General features: G+C 45.0%; 1 protein-coding gene across 1 annotated transcript; it reads right to left on the bottom strand.

The window, feature by feature from the left end:
* Positions 1–7,609: 7,609 nt before the first annotated feature.
* On the bottom strand, positions 7,610–8,995 carry LOC106378677. The gene is made up of 2 exons (XM_048749190.1): positions 8,654–8,995; positions 7,610–8,545 (listed from the first exon to the last, which is right to left on the bottom strand). The coding sequence occupies exons 1-2, from the start codon at positions 8,993–8,995 to the stop codon at positions 7,610–7,612; spliced, it is 1,278 nt and encodes a 425-aa protein (XP_048605147.1).
* Positions 8,996–22,524: the final 13,529 nt, after the last annotated feature.

Genomic DNA, 22,524 nt, shown 5'->3' with positions numbered 1-22,524 from the left:
TTGATTTGAGATTCAAAACCTTTAAGGCTTTGATTTTAATTGATCAATGGATCAATCTCGATTTTAGGGTTTGGGGATCGAACTTATAGAGCTTTGATTTACTCATTAGGGATTGATCTATTATGCTATGGCTTTTATCTTTAGAGATTAGGTTTTATGGTTTCATTCTTTACAAGCAATCCAAATTCGATTTTCATGTTCTTAGAATTCGAATTGACCTTTAGTTTTAGTAGATTGTTGAAACCGGACCACCAAGAGAATGAACCTCGAGCTGGGCAGGAACGCGAGCTGGACGTGAGCTGAACACGAGCTGGCCTGGACGCGAACGGATTGAGGTTGGAGACGCGAGCAGCTGATCGTCGAACGGGAGCTGTTGCAGTCGGGAACGCGAGCGGCTCTGATGCGAACATGGCGCTTGCAGTTTGGAACGCGAGCTGTCCTTGATGCAGGATGGAGCTGAGTTTGTCTAGGATCAGGAACGCCTTGGGGCTGGAGCTGATCAGGTGGACACAAGCTGGAATGGAGTCGCGAACGGATTAGGGTTCGTCGGTATCGTCGGGTTCGGATTAGGGTTTTAAACCAAATCGGCGCGTACTGTATATGTGCGTGAGGGTGCGTCGGTGGTCAGATCGACAAACGGTTTGCATTGACTGATTCTTCTCGGCCAGGGCTTCGATTTGATATCTTGATCGTTTTCTGGGTCCTCACGGTTTGGGAGAAAGGACTCTTCGAAGTTCCGAGGCAGATTCCTTTTCATTTAGGGTTTTATGGTTTTAGCGATTTGGTTTCAGGCTCAGGGTGTTAGAGGCTATCGTGCTGATAACGTGTTATGAACTTAAGATTTAGGAATCTGTAAGTTGTGTGTATTATTACTCAATCATAAGGTGTCCTTATATTTGGGAGTTACAAAGAGATAAAAGGAAAGACATAAATATGGAAAGTGTAGAAATACAAATAAAAGGAAATATAGTTTCCTTTTCTCTAAAGCCTAAGCCGCCTCTCTCTCTTCTTCATGCGGCCGCCTGTCTCTCTCTAGGGTTGGGCCGTCTCTCTCCCTCTTGGTATTGGGCCGGTTATAGACCGGATCGGTTATAGACCGAGCCGGTTATGGACATCCATCATATGGTTTATAACCGTTTATGAGTTGTTTAAAATTTTTATTTCGAGTCCAATAATGAATTAGCGATTTCACTTTTACAGAACCCAGCGATCTGGTTATTTTCCTTTAACCGATGAGCTTTTTAGTTTCAAAACTTTTGTTTCAATGGTATCGATTGCAAAATAGAGAAAAGTGAATGTCATGTTGTTGGACCAGTTACTACAAACTATAACTAGCACAGTCAGATTACAACCGCCTTATTTAGTTGAATCTGAGTATGGCTGGATTCGTTAATTGAATTTGAACATCCTGTAGAATTGCGCAGAAACCATTCATCCAAACATTTGACATTTCACATTAAATAGGACCTTCGCAGTTATACACGGTTAAATTAAACTTAATTTGCAAATCCTCATTATACACTAGGAAAAGCAAAGCTGAACTGCTAGGTTTCTTGAGATCCACGCATCTATATCTCAACAGTAGTTAAGACTTAAGAGGTGTAAAAAAAAAAACTCTTTATTCTGTTTGAAACTGCGCCTATGACATTGCATTTGCTTTGGTTAGTTCACGCGAGAGAGGTTACACTGAACCAATATTGATTTCATCTCACCACCATTTTTGGCTCTTTAATGTCATCATATTTAATTCCAAAAGCCATGCAACAAAACAGAGTGTTTGATCGGAAAACGGTAATAAAAAAGATATGGGTTTTAACAAAGACGTCTTATTTATGGTCGGAGAAAACGTTCAGTCGGTTACAAGGGAAACAAAGAGAGTGCGACAGAAAGGAAGCCGGTGGCTTGATGAGCTACCGGAAAAGTACAACTAACGGCTAGATGAAGCAAAGGTGAAAACCCTAATCTAGCCGCCAAGTGTTAGTCAGTGATTTCGGATCCTTCTCTCGTTATCTCCATTTTCCCTTATATAGACGTCCTGATGCTTCGTCTTTGACCTAATTTACGCCATCTTGGTGGGCCTCCTCTGCTGGGCCGAGAAGCCTGTAGGCGTCCGAGCAGCCGCTGAGCCGAATATACTTTAGTCGATGACGATCGACTAAAAGTACTCAAGAGTCAAGCTGAGAGACCTGACTCTTGAGCCGACCGATCGAGCCGTCGCTCTACCTAATTCGGGCCAGGCCTTTCTATTCCTCGGGCCTTGTGGGATGGTCGAATCCATCCTCTACAGTAAGTCCCCCCCAGTCCATCAGTGAGCGAAGTGCTTTCTGGCTCGTGATGGATTCTAAGGTTTGAAGGTTTGAGGGAATAGAGGGCCTGTCGGAAGGTTGGAGCAGTTGGCCGATGAGTCGCACAGCGTCGTTCCCTCGGAGGCGAGCAGTAGAGGTCTTATCGCCCCCTCTTTTTTTTTTGGTCGTTGTGTCACTAGAGAGGTTCTGGAACATTTCCGTTTGAGGCCGATCGGCCGTGGATAATCGGTCCCGACTAACATATCTTGATTAACCGTTGGGTTATTCTGATTTTAAGATGTCCGACGTTTGATTTAGACGTGAAGCTAAACCGTCGCGAGGGTCCGCTGGACATTTGGGAGAGTCTCGAGGCCCAAATGGGCCCGTTTGAATTTAATGGCAGCGCCTCGAGTTCCCCCCCCCCCTTCTCTTCCTTTCATAACATGTCGAGAAGCGGAATCATCGCGAGGGTCCGCTGGGTTTTTAGGGTGGATTTCGAGGCCCTTTTAGGCCCGAATAGACCTAATGATGGCGCCCCGAGTTCCCCCCCCTCTCTTTTCCTTATAAATACGCAGATCTCTTCTCATTTCTTCAAGTTTTTCTCCGGGATCAAAGGTACTTTCTCTCTCTTTCCTTTATCTCTCTAAGCGTTGTTAGATTCAGTCGAAGCATTCTTCACCGTTCCGTTCCGCGATGTCGTCGGGTCAGAGGCTATCGAAGCAGCAGAAGGGAAAGGCAGTCGCAGCGACGTCGAATCCGACAAGGAATCCCGACGGGGATCGTGTCGGAGATCCGGAGGCGATTCATCGCGCGGCGATGATGGACACGGCGAATCTATCTTGTTCTCACCGACTTCGGGTTGCGGATGCTGCGAGACTCGCGAGAGAAGGAAGCCAGAACGTCGTTGCGAGGGACGCAATGGAATGTTCGAGAGACGGGCAGAGCGGAGCGATGCCTGTTGACTCGGTCACCCTGAGAGCTCGACCTGCGGAGGGCGGTCCCTCGGAGGACGATGATTCTGAGGCCAAGTTCTTCCTGACTGTCTTTTACCCCGACGGAATTTTCGAAGAGCTTCCTCAACTCCATCCCGACTTATTGCGTCCTGCCTTCTTGGCCGGTCAGGACTGGGAGGGCGTAGAGAAGACGAAGTCGACTCCTGGAAGTGTGAAGAGGGTTCTTCGGGCTGCGGATGCCGTAGGCGTGACCTTCCTTGTGCGTACGGAAGCGCAGAGACCCTGGTCTCCTCTGATGGGGTACCAGACGGTGTACGAATCCTATTTTCAGGAAGACACTCGTTTCTGGTTCCCTATCCCGCGACAGATCACAGCATACGCCAGACGTCGAGATCTCGCGATCAGTCAGCTGCTGAATGGCTCTCTGCGACTAGCGGTCACTTTGTCGGTTTTGGCGGAGCAGATCGATTTGCCGATGAGCGTTAGGTCGTTCGAGGAGATGACCTCGATAACCGATATGAAAGATGGCACCTACTCGGTGAAGATGCGACCGACCTGCAATGTGTGTGCCGGTCATCCGAATAAGACGCAGAACTGGCAGCGCTCCTACTTCTTCCTTAAGTCCGACAGCTCGGCCTCGCGGAGCCTCTCCAAGATGATTATCGAGTTTTTTGGAACCGTTCTTGCAGTAGAATATTCTGTCGCGAACCGTAAGCGATTTGTCGATTCTAACCAATCCTCTTTTTTTTTGCTTTGTATGCAGTCGGCCATCCTACCTCCCCAGTTTATCCCGAAGATTTCTTGAGGAGTGTTCGTGCCGTCGCTCGGCTTCGAATCTATCGTTGGTCCGAGATCTCCGTCGAGAAGATCCGTGAGCTTAAAGATCGAATCGCTCGAAGTACGTTCTCTCGCAGCTCTAGACTGTGCTCTTTTAGTCGCAAGTTTTATTTGTCGCGTCCTGACCCTTCTGCCTTATGTTTTCAGGAGAGTGGAGATCCGATCTTCCGACCGTTCTTCCCATTCGCGCTAAGCGACTAGACATCTTCCCGAGAGACATCCAAAAACAAGTCACCGAGGCAAAGAGGATGGGTACTCTTCCTGATCTGAGCGCAATAATAGCGGCCCAGCTGGGACTGACTAACGGGGAAGGACCTTCGATGGCGGTTCCTCGTGCTGACGAGGTTTTCCCTTCCGATGCCAAAAGTGCGGGGAAGAGCAAGAAAAGGAAAAGAGGCGATGGCTCGGGAGTCGAGAGGAGTACTGAGGAGGCGAGTGACGTCCCTCCTTCCGGTGAACCCCGGAAGAAGAAAAAGAAGAGAAGGACAAAGAAGAAGTCCGCCGGCGAGCAGTTGGAGAATGCTGACGAGCCGATCGGGCAAGAGGAGGAGGATGCTCGAGACGAAGAACTTCAGCCCGAAGAGGGGGCTTCTGAGGCTGAAGCCTCGGAGGGACGGAATGACGAGGAGGGAGTAAGTGAAGGAGAGGAACGCGATACTTCTCTTAATGCCGCCCGCTCGGGTTATTCCGAGGAAGATAGCGAAGGGTCACCACTCCTGATAAGGAGGAGAAATGACGAAGACGATGATGAGAGGCGATCTCCTGTTCTGACGTCTCCTAGTGAGAGAACTCCAGTTCCCGTCGGGGGAGGGGCCGTCCAGACCGGTACTTCTTCCCGCGGCGCCGCTATCCTAAGGAGGGCACCCAGATTCAGCTTTCCCGACAAGGTCGACTTCCACTACAAGGGACCGGCTCCCTTAGTGTACGTTCCAGAGAAATGTGGAGAGTTTCTCTGTCAATTAAGAGGGAGGGCGTAACCTCTTCCTGCTGTGAAAGACCTTATCTTCGGGGGTGAATACGAAGAAGCTGCGAGGGCCAAACTGCTGTTAAACAGCTTGGTCCTCCCTTTTTTTTTAAATTCCTTGACTCCTAACTTCTCACGATTTCCATTGTGTCGCGTGTTCAGGGTGATAGCACGATGAATGTCGTGATTGATAAGTACGACACGGCCCTTAAAGGAGCCTTGGACAAGCTCGAGCTGGCGAAGAAAGAGTTTGCTGAGAAGGAAGAGGTTTCTGCTCGTCAACTGAACGAGTCAAGGGCCAATCTGCAGAAGCTCAACGGGATGATGACCCACACCGTTGCTCGACGCGATGAGTTTAAAGCCGCGCTGGAATCATCTCGAAGAATCATCCGCGAGCTTGAACAGAAGAATGCTGATCTCGAGGGCGAGAGGGCTTCGCTCGCTGCCACGCACGAGCGAGAGATGAAACGTCTGAGGGACTCCAGAATCTTGGAGGTGACTAGAGAAAGGGGGAGAGTTGAGGCGGAAATGACCGCCAAGGCTAATCGTTGCTTCGCCAAGATTCGTTCTCGAGAGGAGCGCCGGGGTCCTTACGACGAGGCTCGGTTACTCTACAGCCAAGCCTTTGGGACTAGGAAGTGCCTCGAGGCCTTGAAAGGAGCCGGGAACGACATACCGCAAGCCTCTATTGATATGTTCGTCGAGTACGAGAGAAAGTACGAACAAGAGACTGAGAAGCTGAAGGTTGGCGAGATCCCCGAAAGTGATTTTAGACTCTCTCCCCTCGTGTTGGAGTCTCAGTTCGTGGATGCTCGGATTCTGGCGGGTCTCGACCCGTATGGTTCCAACGCTGGCTTAATTGACCCAGAGACCGCGGTGAATCGGGATGTCTCGTCTACTCATCCGGTCGGAGAAAGGCGCGAGGACCCGACGCTTCCTATTGAAAACCCTTCGACTGTTCTTGAGGAAGGAGTGCCTGGTCGAGGAGCTCGAGTCGATGGAGATAACGTTCCTGTCCTCGTGCTTTCGAACACTTCAGGCGAGGGTCGCGATTCGCAGCCTCCAAAAGAGTCTCATTGGGGCGGCGAGGAAAACGCTGGGGAGGTGTCGGAGGATCCTGCGGTGCAAGTTTCTCCGATTGCCCGCGAATCGAGCGTCAGGGCTTCGGAGCTTTCTGCCCTTAATGATCGCGAAAGTGATCGGGAAGCTTAGTTTGCTTTGTTTGTTGTTTTCTTTTGAGTCTCGGAGGACTCGTGTTGTTGCCTTTTAGACTTTTGCCTTTCGAGGCTTCTATTTTGTTTTTCCTCTGTTATTTCCAACTCTTCGAATCGTATTAACTGTTTATCTTTTATTGTACTTGTCTATCAAATGCATGATTTCTCAAGATTTGAAGTGACTGTTTGTTTAATATAAACGTTATTCGAGATATCGAATCGTTGTAGTGTTAAGCTCGTTATGACTTTGTCTCGGTCGATTTCTTTGACTCGCGATCGTTCGTCATTTGAGTTTAATTATGAGTTCTCGATGTTGACGGTTCCAAATCGACCCTAACGTAGTTTTCAAGCGTTCGGTGGGCCAAACCTTACTTAGTAAATTACAGAGTGAGTTGGAGTCATTGTCTCGGCCGTGTTGGTTTAAATCGCAACACGGTCGACTCCCGTGAATACGTGTCTGATCAGGACATATCCAACGTGGGATGCGAGTACCGATACGCTTGTTCGATAAGCCGGGGCATGCTCGTGTCGGCATCGCTTAAGTGATCGTCTGCTTCGGAGATCGATTCCTCGGGGAGGAGGTTTTTTTTTTTTTTTTTCGGCTGGACCCCTTTTTCTTTTGGGCTGCCTACGTATCCCTATGTGGGAATCAAGCCATTCGTAGTTCTTAGATTGCGAGTGAAAGTGGCCTTTGAGGCGCATTTACTCGGTTTTTTTTTTTTTTTTTTGAGCGAGAGCACGTGACCGTTGGTCGTTCTTCCGCCATTTTTTTTTATTTTTTTTGCGAGAGGCGAGTAAAAGTGGCCTTTGGGGCGCATTTACTCGGTAAGGCGTTCGTTTTGACTAAGGATGGAAGAGGCGGAGATGTTTCGAGTTCCAAGCTCTCGGTATTGCTTCGCCTGTTGAAGTCTCGAGGCGGTATACTCCTGGTTTGATGACTTCGACTATCTTGTATGGTCCTTCCCAGTTGGCTCCAAGCTTGCCGGCTTTCCACTCCTTAGTGTTTTCGAAGACCTTTCTTAAGACAAGATTGCCCATTTAGAGGGGACGCGATTTGACCTTTTTGTTGTAGTAGCTCTCGATTTGATGCTGGTAATTCTGGATACGGAGTAGTGCTTGGTCGCGTTTTTCCTCGATGTCGTCGAGTGCGTCGAGCAGCATGTCGCGGTTGAGTTCGTCGTTTTGTGGCATTCGCGATCGGCGCAAGCTCGTCACATTCACTTCTGCGGGAGCCAATTCCTCGACGCCATAGGCCATCGAGAAAGGGGTAGCCTTCGTCGCTCCGCGAGGAGTTGTTCTGTGGGACCACAGGACACCGTCTAGTTCATCTGCCCAGCAACCTTTCTTTAAGTCGAGTCATTTCTTCAGACCGTCGATGATGGTCTTGTTCGTCGACTCGGCTTGCCCGTTACTTTGCGGGTTTCTCGGGGTCGACATGTTGAGTCGAATTCGCCATCTGTCGCAGAATCCCTTGAAATGAAGCGAGGTGAATTTTGAACCGTTGTCTGTAATGATCTCGTATGGGAGCCCATGTCGGCAGATTATGTTCTTCCAGACGAAGTTTTGCACCTCTTTGTCGGTGATGCTGGCGTAGGCTTCGGCTTCAACCCATTTGGTGAAGTAATCTGTGAGGACCAAGATGAACTTCTTTTGGCGAGATGCCGGCATCGGACCGATGATGTCCATTCCCCATCGCATGAATGGGTATGGAGCAGTTAGGGTATGAAGGAACTCCGTTGGGCTGTGTAAGGTGGAAGCATGACGCTGGCATTTGTCGCACTTGCGCACGTATGTCTCGCAGTCGGCGTTCATGGTTGGCCAGTAGAATCCAAGATTCTTTACTTTTAATGCGAGAGCTCGTCCGCCCGAGTGATTGTCTGCTGCTCCTTCATTTGTTTCGGCCATGACTAGTTTCGTTTCGTCACCGGGGATACATTTGAGTAGCACCTTCGTCGCGGTCCATCGGTGTAGTTCCCCGTCCATGAAAACGTAGTGTGCGCTACGTCGCTTCAGTCGCCGCGTGTCCCATTTCTCGGTGGGCAATAAAACTTCAGCGAGGTAATCGATGAGTTCCTTGCGCCAATCTGTTGGCTGATCATTCTGCGAAGGAGGTTCTGCTTCGTCGATGTCCATCGCTTCGCTAATCGCTGCTAAGATCGCAGTCTGTGCCGCCATCGTATCGATGCTCGGTTTCTCGATTTTATGGATTGGGATTGTCCTCTTGACTTGATCGTGTAGCTTGCTTCCTAGAGCAGCGAGGGCGTCGGCACAGACATTTTCTCCGCGAGGAACCTTCGTGAGTTCGAAGAACTCGAAGTCTCGCGTGAGATCTTGGACGAGTTTGAGGTAGGTGTCCATCCTTTCGTTGCGGACGTCGTAATCGCCGAGGTACTGACTTACGACAAGTTGGGAGTCGCAGTAAGCGTTGATTCTTTTGGCTTTCACTGCCTTGGCGAGACGGAGCCCTGCGATGAGGGATTCGTACTCAGCTTCGTTGTTTGACGCCGCAAAACCAAAACTGAATGACTGCCGGATGAGTTCCCCTGTTGGTGATTGCAGTTGCACTCCTGCCCCCGACCCTTTACTCGTGGATGAACCGTCGACGTGTAAGATCCAGTTTAAACTTGGTAGGATGAGGTCTTGCTCCAGCTCTGGTGTTAACTCGATCAAGAAGTCGGCAAGGACCTGTGACTTTGCTGCTGTGCGATTCTTGTACACGATGTCATGTTCGCTCAGCTCCATCCCTCATTCAGTCAACCGTCCTGACTGGTTAGTATTCTGCATAACTGTTCGGAGTGGTTGGTTGGACAGTACTTCAATCGTGTGCGACTGAAAGTAGGGTCGCAGTTTCCTGGCCGCGGTGACGACAGCTAAGGCCATCTTTTCGAGTGTTGGGTATCTTGTCTCCGGCTCGGTCATTCTTTTACTTGTGTAAAAGATTGGTTTCTGTTCTCCTCGATCTTCTCGAATGAGCATGCTGCTGACGGCAGAGGAAGTGACGGCTATGTAGAGAGACAATGTGTCGCCGGCTTCTGGCTTTGATAGTACTGGGGGGTTGTGAGGTAATGCTTGAGTTGATTGAACGCCTCCTCGCACTTTTCGTCCCAGACGAACCTCTTATTGCCCCTTAGTAGCTCGTAGAAGGGAAGACACTTATCGGTTGATCGCGAGATGAACCTGTTGAGAGCTGCTATGCGTCCGGTTAGTCGCTGTACTTCGCGGCAGTTCTTTGGGCTTGGAAGGTCGAGGATCGCCGAGATATGCTTGGGGTTAGCCTCGATTCCTCGTTGAGTGACAATGTAGCCGAGGAATTCTCCCGAAGTGACACCGAAGGTACACTTGGCCGGGTTGAGCTTCATCCCGTAGTCGTTCAAGATCTTGAAGCAGTCGCGTAAGTTGTTTAGGTGATCGTCGGCCTTGAGCGATTTGACTAACATGTCGTCGATGTACACTTCCATGGTGTTGCCAAGCTGATCAGCGAACATTCGGTTGACGAGTCGCTGATAAGTCACGCCGGCGTTCTTTAGCCCGAAGGGCATCACCTTGTAGCCGTAGGTCCCTCTGTCGGTGATGAATGCCGTCTTCTCGCGATCGTCGGGATGCATCAAGATCTGGTTGTATCCCGAGAAAACCTCCATGAAGGTTAGAAGTTCGTTACCAGCAGTTGATTCGACGAGACGATCGATATGAGGGAGTGGGTAACTGTCCTTTGGGCACGCCTTGTTGAGGTCCGTGAAGTCGACGCATATGCGCCATTTGCCGTTTTTCTTTTTGACGACAACCGGGTTAGCCAACCATTCGGGGTATCGGACTTCGGTTATGAAACCCGCGTCGAGGAGCCTGTCGACTTCTTCGTTTACGGCTTTAGATCGTTCTGGACCGAGTTTTCGTCGCTTCTGTCGGATGGGTTTGAACGTCGGGTCGACGTGCAGTTCATGGGAGGTAACTGCCGGGTCGATCCCCTTCATGTCGGAAGTCTTCCAGGCGAAAGTCGAGGCGTTGTCTTTGATGAAAGAGATGATCCTTGAACATACGTCGTCAGACAGGTAGACGCCAACTCGGTTGATTTTCGTCGGGTCGGATTCATCAATTGCGACTTTGCGAATTTCCTCCTTCTGGGGGTATATCTTTTGAGTGGTTTACTGACGGAGTTGACAAGGGAAGCTTGTTGCTGCATCTTTACAGTTGCGATCAGTAGTTCTCTCGCGGCTTGTTGATCTCCCCGAATCGTCTGAGTTTTGCCGTCTTTTCCGGGAAATTTGACGCATTGATGATAAGTCGAAGGGACGACTTTCATGGAATGCAGCCATGGTGTTCTAAGTATGGTATTATAGGGTGCTTTGGTGCGGATGACGGAGAACTTGACGGTGCGGGTTATACCACCTGCGTAAACTGGAAGGCTAATTGTCCCGATCATTTGCTCCGAGGCTCCGTTGAAGCCGGTGAGCGTGCTAGAAGAAGGCTTCATATCCTGTAAATCAACTCCCATTTTGTCGAGTGTGTCGCGAAAGATGAAATCGACTGAGCTGCCGGTATCAATAAGGACTTTTGTGACCAGACATTCGCCGATGTCAAGGTCGACGAGGAGAGGATCGTTATGTGGCATGTGGACGCCCTTGGTGTCTAGTGCCGAAAAAGTGATCTGGTGATCATTTTCGACTGGAAAAGGCCACTTCTGAGAGGTGGTTGCTTGACGTTTGTAATCTTTGACGGCTCGAACCGACTCACCGCAAGGTGGTGATCCGCCCATTATGACACTAATGTGCGGGGCTCGGGTAGCTCGCATTGATTCGAGTTGCTTCCTCAAATCGTCAGTTGTGTTCTCGAATATAGGAGTTTCTGCGGGCTGTTTCTTTTTTGATTCGAGACATCGTCGCAGATCGGATCCTTTCAAACGGTTGAGTTGGATTCGCAGGTCGTCGGCCTTCAAATTGAGCTGGTCGCGAAGGTCGCCAGTTTGACCGACTCTCCGAGTGTTGCATTTGGAGATGGTCGCACGGAGGTCGGCGGTTCCTGTGTTTTCGTTCGTGGTGTTTTTTCGCTTCAATAAAATACGCAGGTCTTTATCTGTTTGCGAGAGAGCGAGAGACTGCTTATCCTTGCTGTCCAATTTATCGCGCAAATCTGGTTGCACTGTCGGGACGTCGTCATCCGAGGAGTCGCAAGGGCGAGAGAGTATGACTTCCACTCGTCGCCGGCGACGCGGGTGTTCGTCTTCTGACGAATCGTTGGCGGGGCCGACATTGTTGACGGGAGTGCGCTCAGGGCTTGCTCTTTCCTCGCTCGGGGCCGTGTTCTTTTTAGACTTCTGTCCCTTCTTCTCCTTGTTCTTACTCCAGCTTTTGGTGTTTTTCTGTGTCGTAGGAGAAGTGGGCATTTGGATTGTCCCATTATTGATCCCGTCGAAAAACTGCCCGATGAGGACCTTGCATTCCTTCGTGTCATGGGAATCCCTTTTGTGGTAGAGGCACCATTTTTTGGCTCCTTGGAGTTTGAACTCGCTGGTTCAGATGAGGTTGACTGCTTCGGAGCGGAGTCTCGATCCCAGTGGTTCCAGCCTTTCTCTCGCGTGATGGCTGCTGATTTTGGAGATTCCTCATCACCGATCGAGCTAACGTAGCCTCGCTTCTGAGTGGTATTTCCACCGGAGGAGTGCTGGCGGGGCTCGGGGCGGGTGTCGTTTGTTCGGGAAGGTCGCTGTTTTGCTGCTGCTTCTTTTGCGAACTTTGCTCTGGTGTCTTCTTCCATGCGGATAAAGTTGTGCGAGCGAGCGATGGCGTCGGAGACAGATTTTGTCGGATATCGGTAGAGATCCTGGCGGAATGTGGAGTCGACGTGCAAGGTGTTCATCAAAGATTCGACGGTGATATGGTCGGGAATATCAATCTTCGAGACAATAGCTTTGAATTTCTCCATGAAGTCGCGGAGACTTTGGTCGCTGGCGTGAGTGAGGTTCCACAAATCTGACACGGTTGCTTCCTGGTTGGTGAACATGATATAGTTCTTAAGGAAAGCCGTCGAGAGGTCGTGGAAATAGTCGACAGAGTTTTCTCTGAGGCCGGTGAACCAAGTAAGGGCCGGTCCTTCTAGGGTTTCGACGAAGAGTTGGCAAAAGCCGGCGTCTTTGTCTTCGTCGGTCAGGTTTGCGCGTCGCATCGCTATGTTGAAAGACGTGACGTGAGTAGAAGGGTTAGAGAGACCTTTGAAGGTTGGAAGACGGAGTTTCTCCATCTTCTGTAGCCACACACCGGTAACCTTTTGCGTGAAGGGTGTACGAAGAGATTCCGCGAGTACATACTCGATTAGGGGCGCGGACGTCGTCACCTGGTGGATCTTCGAATTGATGTCGAGGACCAACTGTTTCAACGCGGCTAGTTCGATCGCGGTGTGCGCGTTGATGTCGTTACCGGCATTGGTGATACGTCGGTGGTTCGTTCTGTGGCGAACAGGTGTCGACGATACTGCGCCGTTGAAGCTTCGGCGTTTGCAGCGAGAGGAGCAAGGATCTTTGCTATCGCCGTGATTTGGTCAACTGCCGCCTTCTGTGCCGCTTCTTGTAGGGCGAGGCGTGCCAGGATAGTTTCCATAGACGCAGGATGGGGAAGTGGAGTTACTGGTGTAGGCGTAGGTGTTACCTCTGGAGCTGGCGTCACCTCGAGAGCTTCGCGCTCCTCGCCTGACGAAGAACTGTCGTTGTTAACGACCATAGTTCTGACGTTACTTTGCTAGTTGCCCCACTGTGGGCGCCAACTGTTTGATCGGAAAACGGTAATAAAAAAGATATGGGTTTTAACAAAGACGTCTTATTTATGGTCGGAGAAAACGTTCAGTCGGTTACAAGGGAAACGAAGAGAGTGCGACAGAAAGGAAGCCGGTGGCTCGATGAGCTACCGGAAAAGTACAACTAACGGCGAGATGAAGCAAAGGTGAAAACCCTAATCTAGCCGCCAAGTGTTAGTCAATGATCTCAGATCTTTCTCTCGTTATCTCCACTTTCCCTTATATAGACGTCCTGATGCTTTGTCCTTGACCTAATTTACGCCATCTTGGTGGGCCTCCTCTGCTGGGCCGAGAAGCCCGTAGGCGTCCGAGCAGCCGCTGAGCCGAATATACTTTAGTCGATGACGATCGACTAAAAGTACTCAAGAGTCAAGCCTAGAGACCTGACTCTTGAGCCGACCGATCGAGCCGTCGCTCTACCTAATCCGGGCCGGGCCTTTCTATTCTTCGGACCTTGTGGGATGGTCGAATCCATCCTCTACACAGAGCAGCAATATTAATAGTCATACTAGGTGCACACTAAAACACAACACGTACACTACCACTGTACAGTCAAGTATTTTTTTCTGTGAAAAACTTAAGCTACCACCTCTTTGATCCGCCAGTTCGCCTTGGTTTTGTGCAGTAACAGGTTTGACCCCAATCCCATAAAACATTGAGATGGGGCTCATTTTTGCGGTTTCATATTTTCAAAGAAAAAGTTGTAAGATTCTTATAACAGTTTATATTTTTGTCGATTTAACTAGAATAAAATATCACAACATGGCAAACAAATAAGGCGGTTGTAATCTAAGCTTTCACTGTAACGCTTCCATTAGAGTTACCACCATATCTTTACGTCTCCACTTTAAAGCTTAACTTCCAAGTCTCGCTTGCTGAATTGAAAACTGGGTGTTCAAGACAGAGTGTCGTTAAGGCGTGTAATGTGAATAAAGGTGGTAAGGTAATCAGAGTTGACATGCTTCAGTCTCTACATCCATCAGAGAGAACCCCACCGACGGCGTTAGCACCAGAGAGCGAATTCTTGGAGAGATACATAACTTCCAAGTTGCTTAGCTTCAGCACACCTGAAATTATCGCAAGGAATGCGAGGGTGTCGGAGGTGACATTACGAAACTTCAGTCTGATACAAAACCAAGGCTCGATAAAGTGGAAACATAAATAGAAATAGAGTTCATTGATACATCCAAGCTGGTGAGAGAAGCAAAGGAGATGTAGGGTTTTAGAGAAACAGAGTGACTCAAATCCGGTGAGAGACAATATAGACAAAATCAGAATCCAACTTTGGAGGCTTTGCAACTGAAACTTCGGGAAAGTAAATATTAGTTTCAACTAATATGATCATTTGAATGCTTTGCCAAACGAAGACGCTTCCTCTCATTTTCCTCCTCAAATCTTTATAAAGGATATTTTCTTTTCCTGATTTACGTAAATGGTCAAGGTAAGAGATCTCGATCCAATATCGTAGAGGAAGAAGAAGGATTTAACGAATACGGTACAATCTTCATTTCATAAACATAATCCTTGCATTTACTGATGGAAAGTTTTATTTTTCATTTTGGTACATGAATGATGAATCTAACGGCCAGGGGTTTAGAGTTTGGTTTCGAACGTGTTTCTGAGATTGACGTTAGGCATGGCCATTTTAACATGGACCCGAAAATCCGAACCGGAACCGATCCGTAAATACCCGATCTGAAACCGAACCAAAAATTTGCAAATACCTTTTGGGTTCAAATTTATTTTACCCGAAAGAATTAGAACCGAACCGAATAGATCCGCCACGATAAGAACCAATATGTACCCGACTTAAAAATATGTATATCCAAAAGTATGATTTTATGTGTTCTATTTTATTTATATTATTTTATGATTTAGTTTAAATATCTTTTGTTAACAATATTTGTTATTATCTTATAACATTTTTATGTAATATGAAGTTTTAAAATATAAAGTTTAGAGTTTAAAAATATTTTATTTTAATTATTAATAGTTAAATTTAAGTTATTTTGTAAAAGTTTTAGATATATATGATAAATATCGACTAAATTCGATGGAGTTTGAGTATGTCATGTCCTTTTTAGATCCTAAATACCTAAATACGATCCGGACGCGATATGTACCCGGATATTACAATTTATAGGTATTACATTGGTATTTTAATTATAGATCAACCGATCCGGACCTGAGAAGAAACAACCCGAATCCGAACCGAAAATTTACAAGTACCTATTGGGTCCAAATGTTTAGGACCCAAAGGACCCGTACCTGAAAGAAACCGGCCCGAACCCGGCTTGAACCCGGCCCGAAGACCCGAAGACCCGAACGCCCATGCCTAATTGACGTGGTCACTTATTTTCACTCAAACCTTGAGAAAGAGCTGCAAAAAAGGTAAATGGATCGCTTTCCTTTCTAATCAATGCAAATGTGATTTCTGGAGGAGCCTTTTCGGCTTATAATCAGCGCTCTTTGGAAACTCAAAATTGTAGTGTTACCTCTTGAAATCTAGCATTGTCTAGTAGCATGTTTTTGAAAATTAATATGAAATTAACTAATATTTTTAAGAAAGAATATGATTTTTTTTTTAAAACAAATCAAAGCTATAAAAAGATAAATCACATATAATTTTCAAAGTCCATATAAAATAAATTAAACTAACAAACAAAATTAATTTAAAATGAATCAACTTGATATATAATACAAGCTTAAGGTTAAGTTATAGTTTTTTTTTTTGATAAACATGTTAAGTTATAGCTTATCTCCTTATAATAGATTTTCGGTTCTGATTATACTTCATCTTCATGTTTTCTCCGATATTACTTATTACATACGGATATTACTTCATTTTGAGTTCAATATGACCTGAAAAAATACTGAACAGGGTTGGTGTTACCTTTAAACATGGGTGTACATGTTTGTAATTTGGCGTTATACATGGGAGGATCTAGAAAAATATTATATATGGGGCACAATAATAATTTATATATATCTATATAATATATGGGGCACAATGATATATATTTTTTACAGTTTTTATTATATTATTGTTTAAATGCTATATGCTTACGATAAATCTTTCGGCTAAATAAATATCCTCTTTGTTTCTGAAAATATTGTTTTACAAAAAAAAACTTTTTTAAGATATATTTATGTTTTCAATACATTTTATATGAGTTAATAATTACAAATTGTAATCTTAAAATAATAATTACATTTACTTAACTACTATTAGTTAATCACAAAAAAATAATGTATTTATTCTCAAATTTAATACATTTTAATACATATAAAACATAAAATATTTATCCTGTTAGAAATAGAATGAGGGAAATATGAAATTTGAACTTCAAGATTGATATTTACGCAACAAAACTGAACAAATTAGACAAATATAACTAATTTAATGAAGTTTAAGGGAACAAGAAATTACACGAATAAATATAAGAACAAAGGGTAATTATATAAGTTAAGTTTGACAATAAAAATTAAATAACAAACGGATGAATATGGTCAAAAGTTGGAGCTTGTGAAACCACTGATCTAATTTAACCATATATTCCAGATTAACATACTCAAAATGGTGTTAAAAACAAAAAGTATAACGTTAGTATGTGCACGTGCCCCACCTGATATGTGACTGGGTCCGTCCCTGGCATTATACTAGGGTTGTTCTGTCCTTCTGCTGTAAAACAAAGTTCAACAAATGCTAAAATAACCGGGAAAATTTTATGTTTACTGTTATAAATCATATTGTGGATGTCCATAACCGGTCTGGTTCATAACCGGCCCAATGCTAGAGAAAGAGAGAGTCGACCGTGAGGAGAGAGAGAGAGAATCGGCATCTTGCATTTTCCTTATTAGATTATGATTTGTACTCTTTCCATATTTGTATTTCCTTTCTTTAATCTTTTCATTATTCTATGACGGTGTAATTCCCTATATATAAAGGGCTCCTTATGTTTATGAATAATACAGAAACATAGATTCTATTATCTAGTTTCCCAACACGTTATCAGCACGATTACGCTCTAAACCCTAAGCTAAAGTCCGAACCCTTAAACCCTAAGCTAAAGTCCGAACCCTAAAACCCTAATCTCATCCCGGCGATAAACCCTAAACCCGACGACGAACCCTAATCTGATCGAGAACCTAAAACCCCATACTCAAGGCGTTCCCGATCTCAGCACGCGACCTCAGTTCATTCCTCAGCTCGCGACTTCAGCCTGTTCGCGAGACACGATCTCAGCCTGCTCGACGCGACCCAATACCGTTCGATAGCTAGCACGTTCACGACCCGATAGCTGCTTGCTCCCGTTCGCGACAGACAGCAACCCGTTCGTGACCTGACAGCAACGATCAGCTCGCGTTCTTCTCTATTCGGTGGTCCATTCAACCCGACTTGAGGTTTAGGTAAAACTAAAACCTAAGAACCAAACCCTAAGGCAATAGATCCCATCCCTAATAACCTAAATTGAATCTTATTGCTTGATTAAAATCGAAACCCTAATTCCCTAAAGCCTAGCCGCATGCATACCATGCAAACCCTAATCAAAATTTGATTTGATTGTTTATGTGATTGAATGTTTTGAATCTGATTATCATCACATAGAACCGATTGCTACGATTATTTAATCTCATACTTGAATTTGGTTGATTGAATTGATGAACTAATTGAATGTTATCTTGCGATAGAAATCGCCTAAGTTGATTAGTTCTCATCTTGTTTAAAACTTGAAACTGACCGGCTTGTTCATATTGAAACCCTATTGCATTAATCTCATTGAATATGATCGTTAGGTTGATAGTAACTAAACCCCTTGATGCATTGCTTGATTGTTTTATTGAGGTTTCATGATCACTTAGAATCGTTCTTGCTAAGATGAATAACCGATTGCATTAAGATCATATAGAAACTGATTGCTAAGATTGTTCATACCCTTGGCCGTGCGGCTTGTCTTGCATTATGCATGTTCGGATTGTTTGGCCGTGCGGCTTGTTAGCATATCATGCATGCATAATCGTATGAACTAAATGCATCATATCCGTTTGGTCGTGTGACCAATTTGCATTATATATCTGATTGTCTTGTATGCATTATAAGAACATTATAAATCCTAAGAATGAAATATATGATTTCAGATGTCGAAAATCAACAACTTGGATTTTGCTGCCCTAAATCTCTCTAGAGATAATTACTTGCAATGGGCACTTGATGCTAAGATCATCCTAAAATCCAAGGGATTCGGTGAATGTATCACCGAGGGCAATAATGCAAGTGAGAAAGATAGATATGGAGCTATATTAATTATATGTCATCATCTTATTGAGAGTCTCAAAGATCAGTATTTGACTATTGAGAATCCTCTAGACCTTTGGACATAGTTGAAAACGAGATATGATCACCAGAGAACGGTGTTATTACCAAAGGCTATGTATGATTGGAGGAATCTCAGAATCCAGGACTTCAAGTCCGTGGACGAGTATAACTCGGCCCTGTTTAAAATAGTTTCAAAATTAAAACTGTGTGGTGAGGATATAACGGATAAGGATATGCTTGAGAAAACCTGTTCCCCCTTCCACACAAGCAATGTGTTGTTACAACTACAGTACCGTGAGAAGGGCTTCACAACTTATGCTAATCTGATCTCTTGTCTCTTGCTCGTTGAGCAGAACAATGAACTGTTGATGAGAAACAGTGAATTGAGACCTCCTGGAACAAACCCGTTACCTGAGGCACATGCGGCCGTAGAGGATAAGAAAGAGTCGAACCATGTCCAGAGTGATAGCCAACACGGCCGTGGTCGTGGAAAATGGCATGGACGTGGTGGTCGAGGCCGAAACTCATTTGGTCGAGGCCGAGGCAACTCATATGGCCGTGGCCAAGGAAACTCTTATGGAGGCTGTGGTCATGGCCGAGGCCGTGGTACATCATTTAAACAACAAAACTCTACCAAATCCGTGTGCCATAGATGTGGTATGGATAATCACTGGGCTAAGACATGTAGGATTCCTAAACATCTCGTTGACCTCTACCAAGAGAGTTTGAAAGGGAAGAATCCTGAAGCTCATATTACTTATCAATATGGTGAAGATGATTTCAATCATGAACGAGACGATCTTATGGATTATGAAACTTCAGATTGTTTAAAAGAATGAAGTTGAATTCGACATCTATGTTTTCGTGTTCTTTTCTTTATGTTTTCTATGTTTTGATTGCTTTGAATTTATTTTATTAATGGATGAAAGTTTTTATATGAAGTCTCTAAAGTATCATTCCGGGTATAGCCAGTCTCATAGAGAGCTACGGCCAGGCTAACATCATGCTGCCTAAGGGTACGCATCTAGAGATATCTGATGCATTGTATTCACCCAGCTCTAAGAGAAGCCTATTGAGCTTTAAAGACATTCGAATGAATGGCTTTCATATTGAGACTAAGGGCGAAGGAAACAAAGAGTTCCTTCAGATCATAGAGATCGGCCAAGGCAATAAGAAAGTCCTAGAGTCTATACATTCGCTCTCTACTGGCCTTTTACTATGCTAAGGTCGGAATGATAGAGACCAATGCTGGTGAGTTCACGTCCCAAGCGTTTAATGATTACTGTATGTCCATGGAGGTAAGTGTGGAACACTCCGTGGCACATGTACATAAACAGAACGGCTTGGCCGAATCATTCATAAAACGAATTCAGCTAATAGCTAGACCATTTCTTATGAGGTCTAAGCTTCCGGCCACAGCTTGGGGACACGCGGTCTTGCACGCGGCCGAACTGATTCGTATAAGACCGTCTAGTGAACATAGATATTCCCCCATTACAATTGCTTACAGGTCATGAGCCAGACATATCCCATCTTAAGATATTTGGCTGTGCCATCTATGTGCCAATTGCACCACCACATAGAACAAAGATGGGACCTCAAAGGAGGATGGGGATATATGTTGGATATGATTCTCCCACGATTATAAAATACATTGAGCCAACTACGGGTGATTTATTTAAGCCCAGGTATGCGGATTGTCACTTTGATGAATCCGAACATCCAACATTAGGGGGAGATAGCAGTAAAATGGTAAAAGAAATTACATGGAATCAAACATCCTTATCTTGGCAAGATTCTCGGACTCAGGAATGTAATTTAGAAGTCCAAAAGATTATACATTTACAAAAGCTAGCTAATCAATTGCCAGATTCCTTTGCTGGCCCGAAAAGAGTGACTAAGTCATATATACCAGCTGCTAATGCACCAATCAGAATTGATGTTCAAGAGGGACACAATCAAGTTGCTACAGAGTCTAGACAATGTTTGAAACGTGGTAGACCAATAGGTTCCAAAGATAAGAACCCTCAAAAAACTAAGAAAGGTGCAGAGAATGAAACCGAGGTTGTTGAAACCCTGGACACGACCGCGGCCGTTCCTAAATCCCGGGACTTAACCGTGGCCAATCCCAAAACCCTAATAGCGATCACGGCCGATCATGAATGCTTAGATGCGGCCGGCCCTAATGTATCTAATACTGATTCTTGGGACGCCAAGATTCAAGGTACTGAAGGTCCTGATAATAATGAGATCTCAATAAACTATCTCTTGTCTGGGATACAATGGAACAGAAAGAACGTCGACATTGATGATATATTTGCATACAAGGTAGCACTTGAACTTATGGATTTGAATGAGGATCATGAACCCACGTTTATTTATGAGTGCACTCAACGATCAGATTGGATCAAATGGAAAGAAGCTATAAACGTAGAGTTAAACTCTTTAAAGAAGAGTGTTGTCTTTGGACCAATAGTCCGGACACTATATGATGTTAAACCAGTCGGCTATATGTGGGTCTTTGTGAGGAAAAGAAATGAAAACGGCAAGGTCGTGAGATATAAAGCACGGCTTGTTGCACAAGGATTCTCACAGAGACCAGAAATCGATTATGAGGAGACATACTCCCTTGTGGTAGATGCTACTACTTTTAGTTTCCTGATAAGTCTGGTTATAAGAGAGAAATTAGACTTGTGGTTAATGGATGTTGTAACTGCATACTTATATGGGCCACTGGATAATGAGATTTATATGAAAGTACCAGAGGGTATAGAGTTGGAAAACAAATCGAGTACTCGAGAACAACACTGTATAAAGTTGAATAAGTCACTTTATGGATTGAAACAATCAGGCCGAATGTGGTACAATAGGCTAAGTGAGTACCTAGTGAAAGAAGGATATAAGAATGATCCGATCAGCCCTTGTATCTTTATAAAGAAATTCGGCCAGGGTTTGTGATCATAGCAGTGTATGTTGATGATCTATATATCCTAGGAACCTCTGGAGAGATTTCCCAAACAGTTGAATATCTTAAGAAAGAATTCGAGATGAAAGATCTTGAAAAAAAAACAAAGTTTTGTTTGGGATTACAACTTGAGCACATAAGAGATGGAATCCTTGTGCATCAAATGGCATATACAGAAAAGTACTCAAGAGTTTCAACATGGCCGAGTCTCACCCATTATCTAGCCCCATGGTCGTGAGGTCCCTCGGCCTGGACACTGATCTGTTCCGTCCTAAGATGGACGATAAAGATGTCCTTGGTCCCGAAGTGCCATATCTCAGTGCCATAGGAGGTTTGATGTATCTGGCTAGTCACACGACCAGATATATGTTTTGCTGTGAATCTATTGTCTAGATTAAGCTCTTGCCCAACCCAAAGGCACTGGAACGGGATTAAACATGTTCTTCGTTACCTGAAAGGAACGAAAGACTTGGGTTTATTTTATACTAACCAAAACAAAGAAGGTTTAGTTAATTTTGCTGATGCAAGTTATCTTTCGGATCCACACAATGCTCGATCACGACAGGCTATGTTTTCACACATGGTGGAAAGGCCATATCATGGCGTTCCATGAAGCAGACGATCGCGGCCACATCTTCAAACCATTCGGAGATCTTGGCTGTTCATGAGGCCAGCCGCGAGTTGTTCATAACAGGGGGAGTAATACGTGTTGTACTCTTTTTCCTTCACCATGGTTTTGTCCCACTAGGTTTTCCTGGTAAGGTTTTAATGAGGCAACATCTAAAGCGTATTACAATCCCTGTATAGTTATGGCATCCAAGGTGGAGTGTTATAAATCATATTGTGGATGTCCATAACCGGCTCAATGCTAGAGAAAGAGAGAGAGTCGACCGTGAGGAGAGAAAGAGAGTCGACCGTGAGGAGAGAGAGAGAGAGAGAGAGAGAGAGAGAGAGAGAGAGAGAGAGAGAGAGAGAATCGGCATCTTGCATTTTCCTTATTAGATTATGATTTGTACTATTTCCATATTTGTATTTCTTTTCTTTAGTCTTTCCATTATTCAATGACGGTGTAATTCCCTATATATAAAGGGACATTTTCAAAAATAAATTCTTCATTAAGTGATAAATGACTCTTATACCATTGTTATATATATATAATAAATCCTTATTTGAATTAAAAAATATATTTTTTTAGATGTTTTCGAATTA

The sequence above is a fragment of the Brassica napus genome, chromosome C2, assembly GCF_020379485.1.
Source record: "Brassica napus cultivar Da-Ae chromosome C2, Da-Ae, whole genome shotgun sequence".
Classification (NCBI taxonomy): domain Eukaryota; kingdom Viridiplantae; phylum Streptophyta; class Magnoliopsida; order Brassicales; family Brassicaceae; genus Brassica; species Brassica napus.
This window is presented reverse-complemented; position numbering and strand designations above follow the sequence as displayed.

Excerpts from the sequence above, each read along its gene's own strand:
- LOC106378677 (XM_048749190.1), bottom strand. The coding sequence starts at position 8,995 with ATGGAGCTGAGCGAACATGACATCGTGTACAAGAATCGCACAGCAGCA. Across the intron at positions 8,546-8,653 it reads ACTGCGACTCCCAACTTGTC|GTTCCTCGCGGAGAAAATGT; the intron begins GTAAGTCAGTAC and ends GAACTCACGAAG.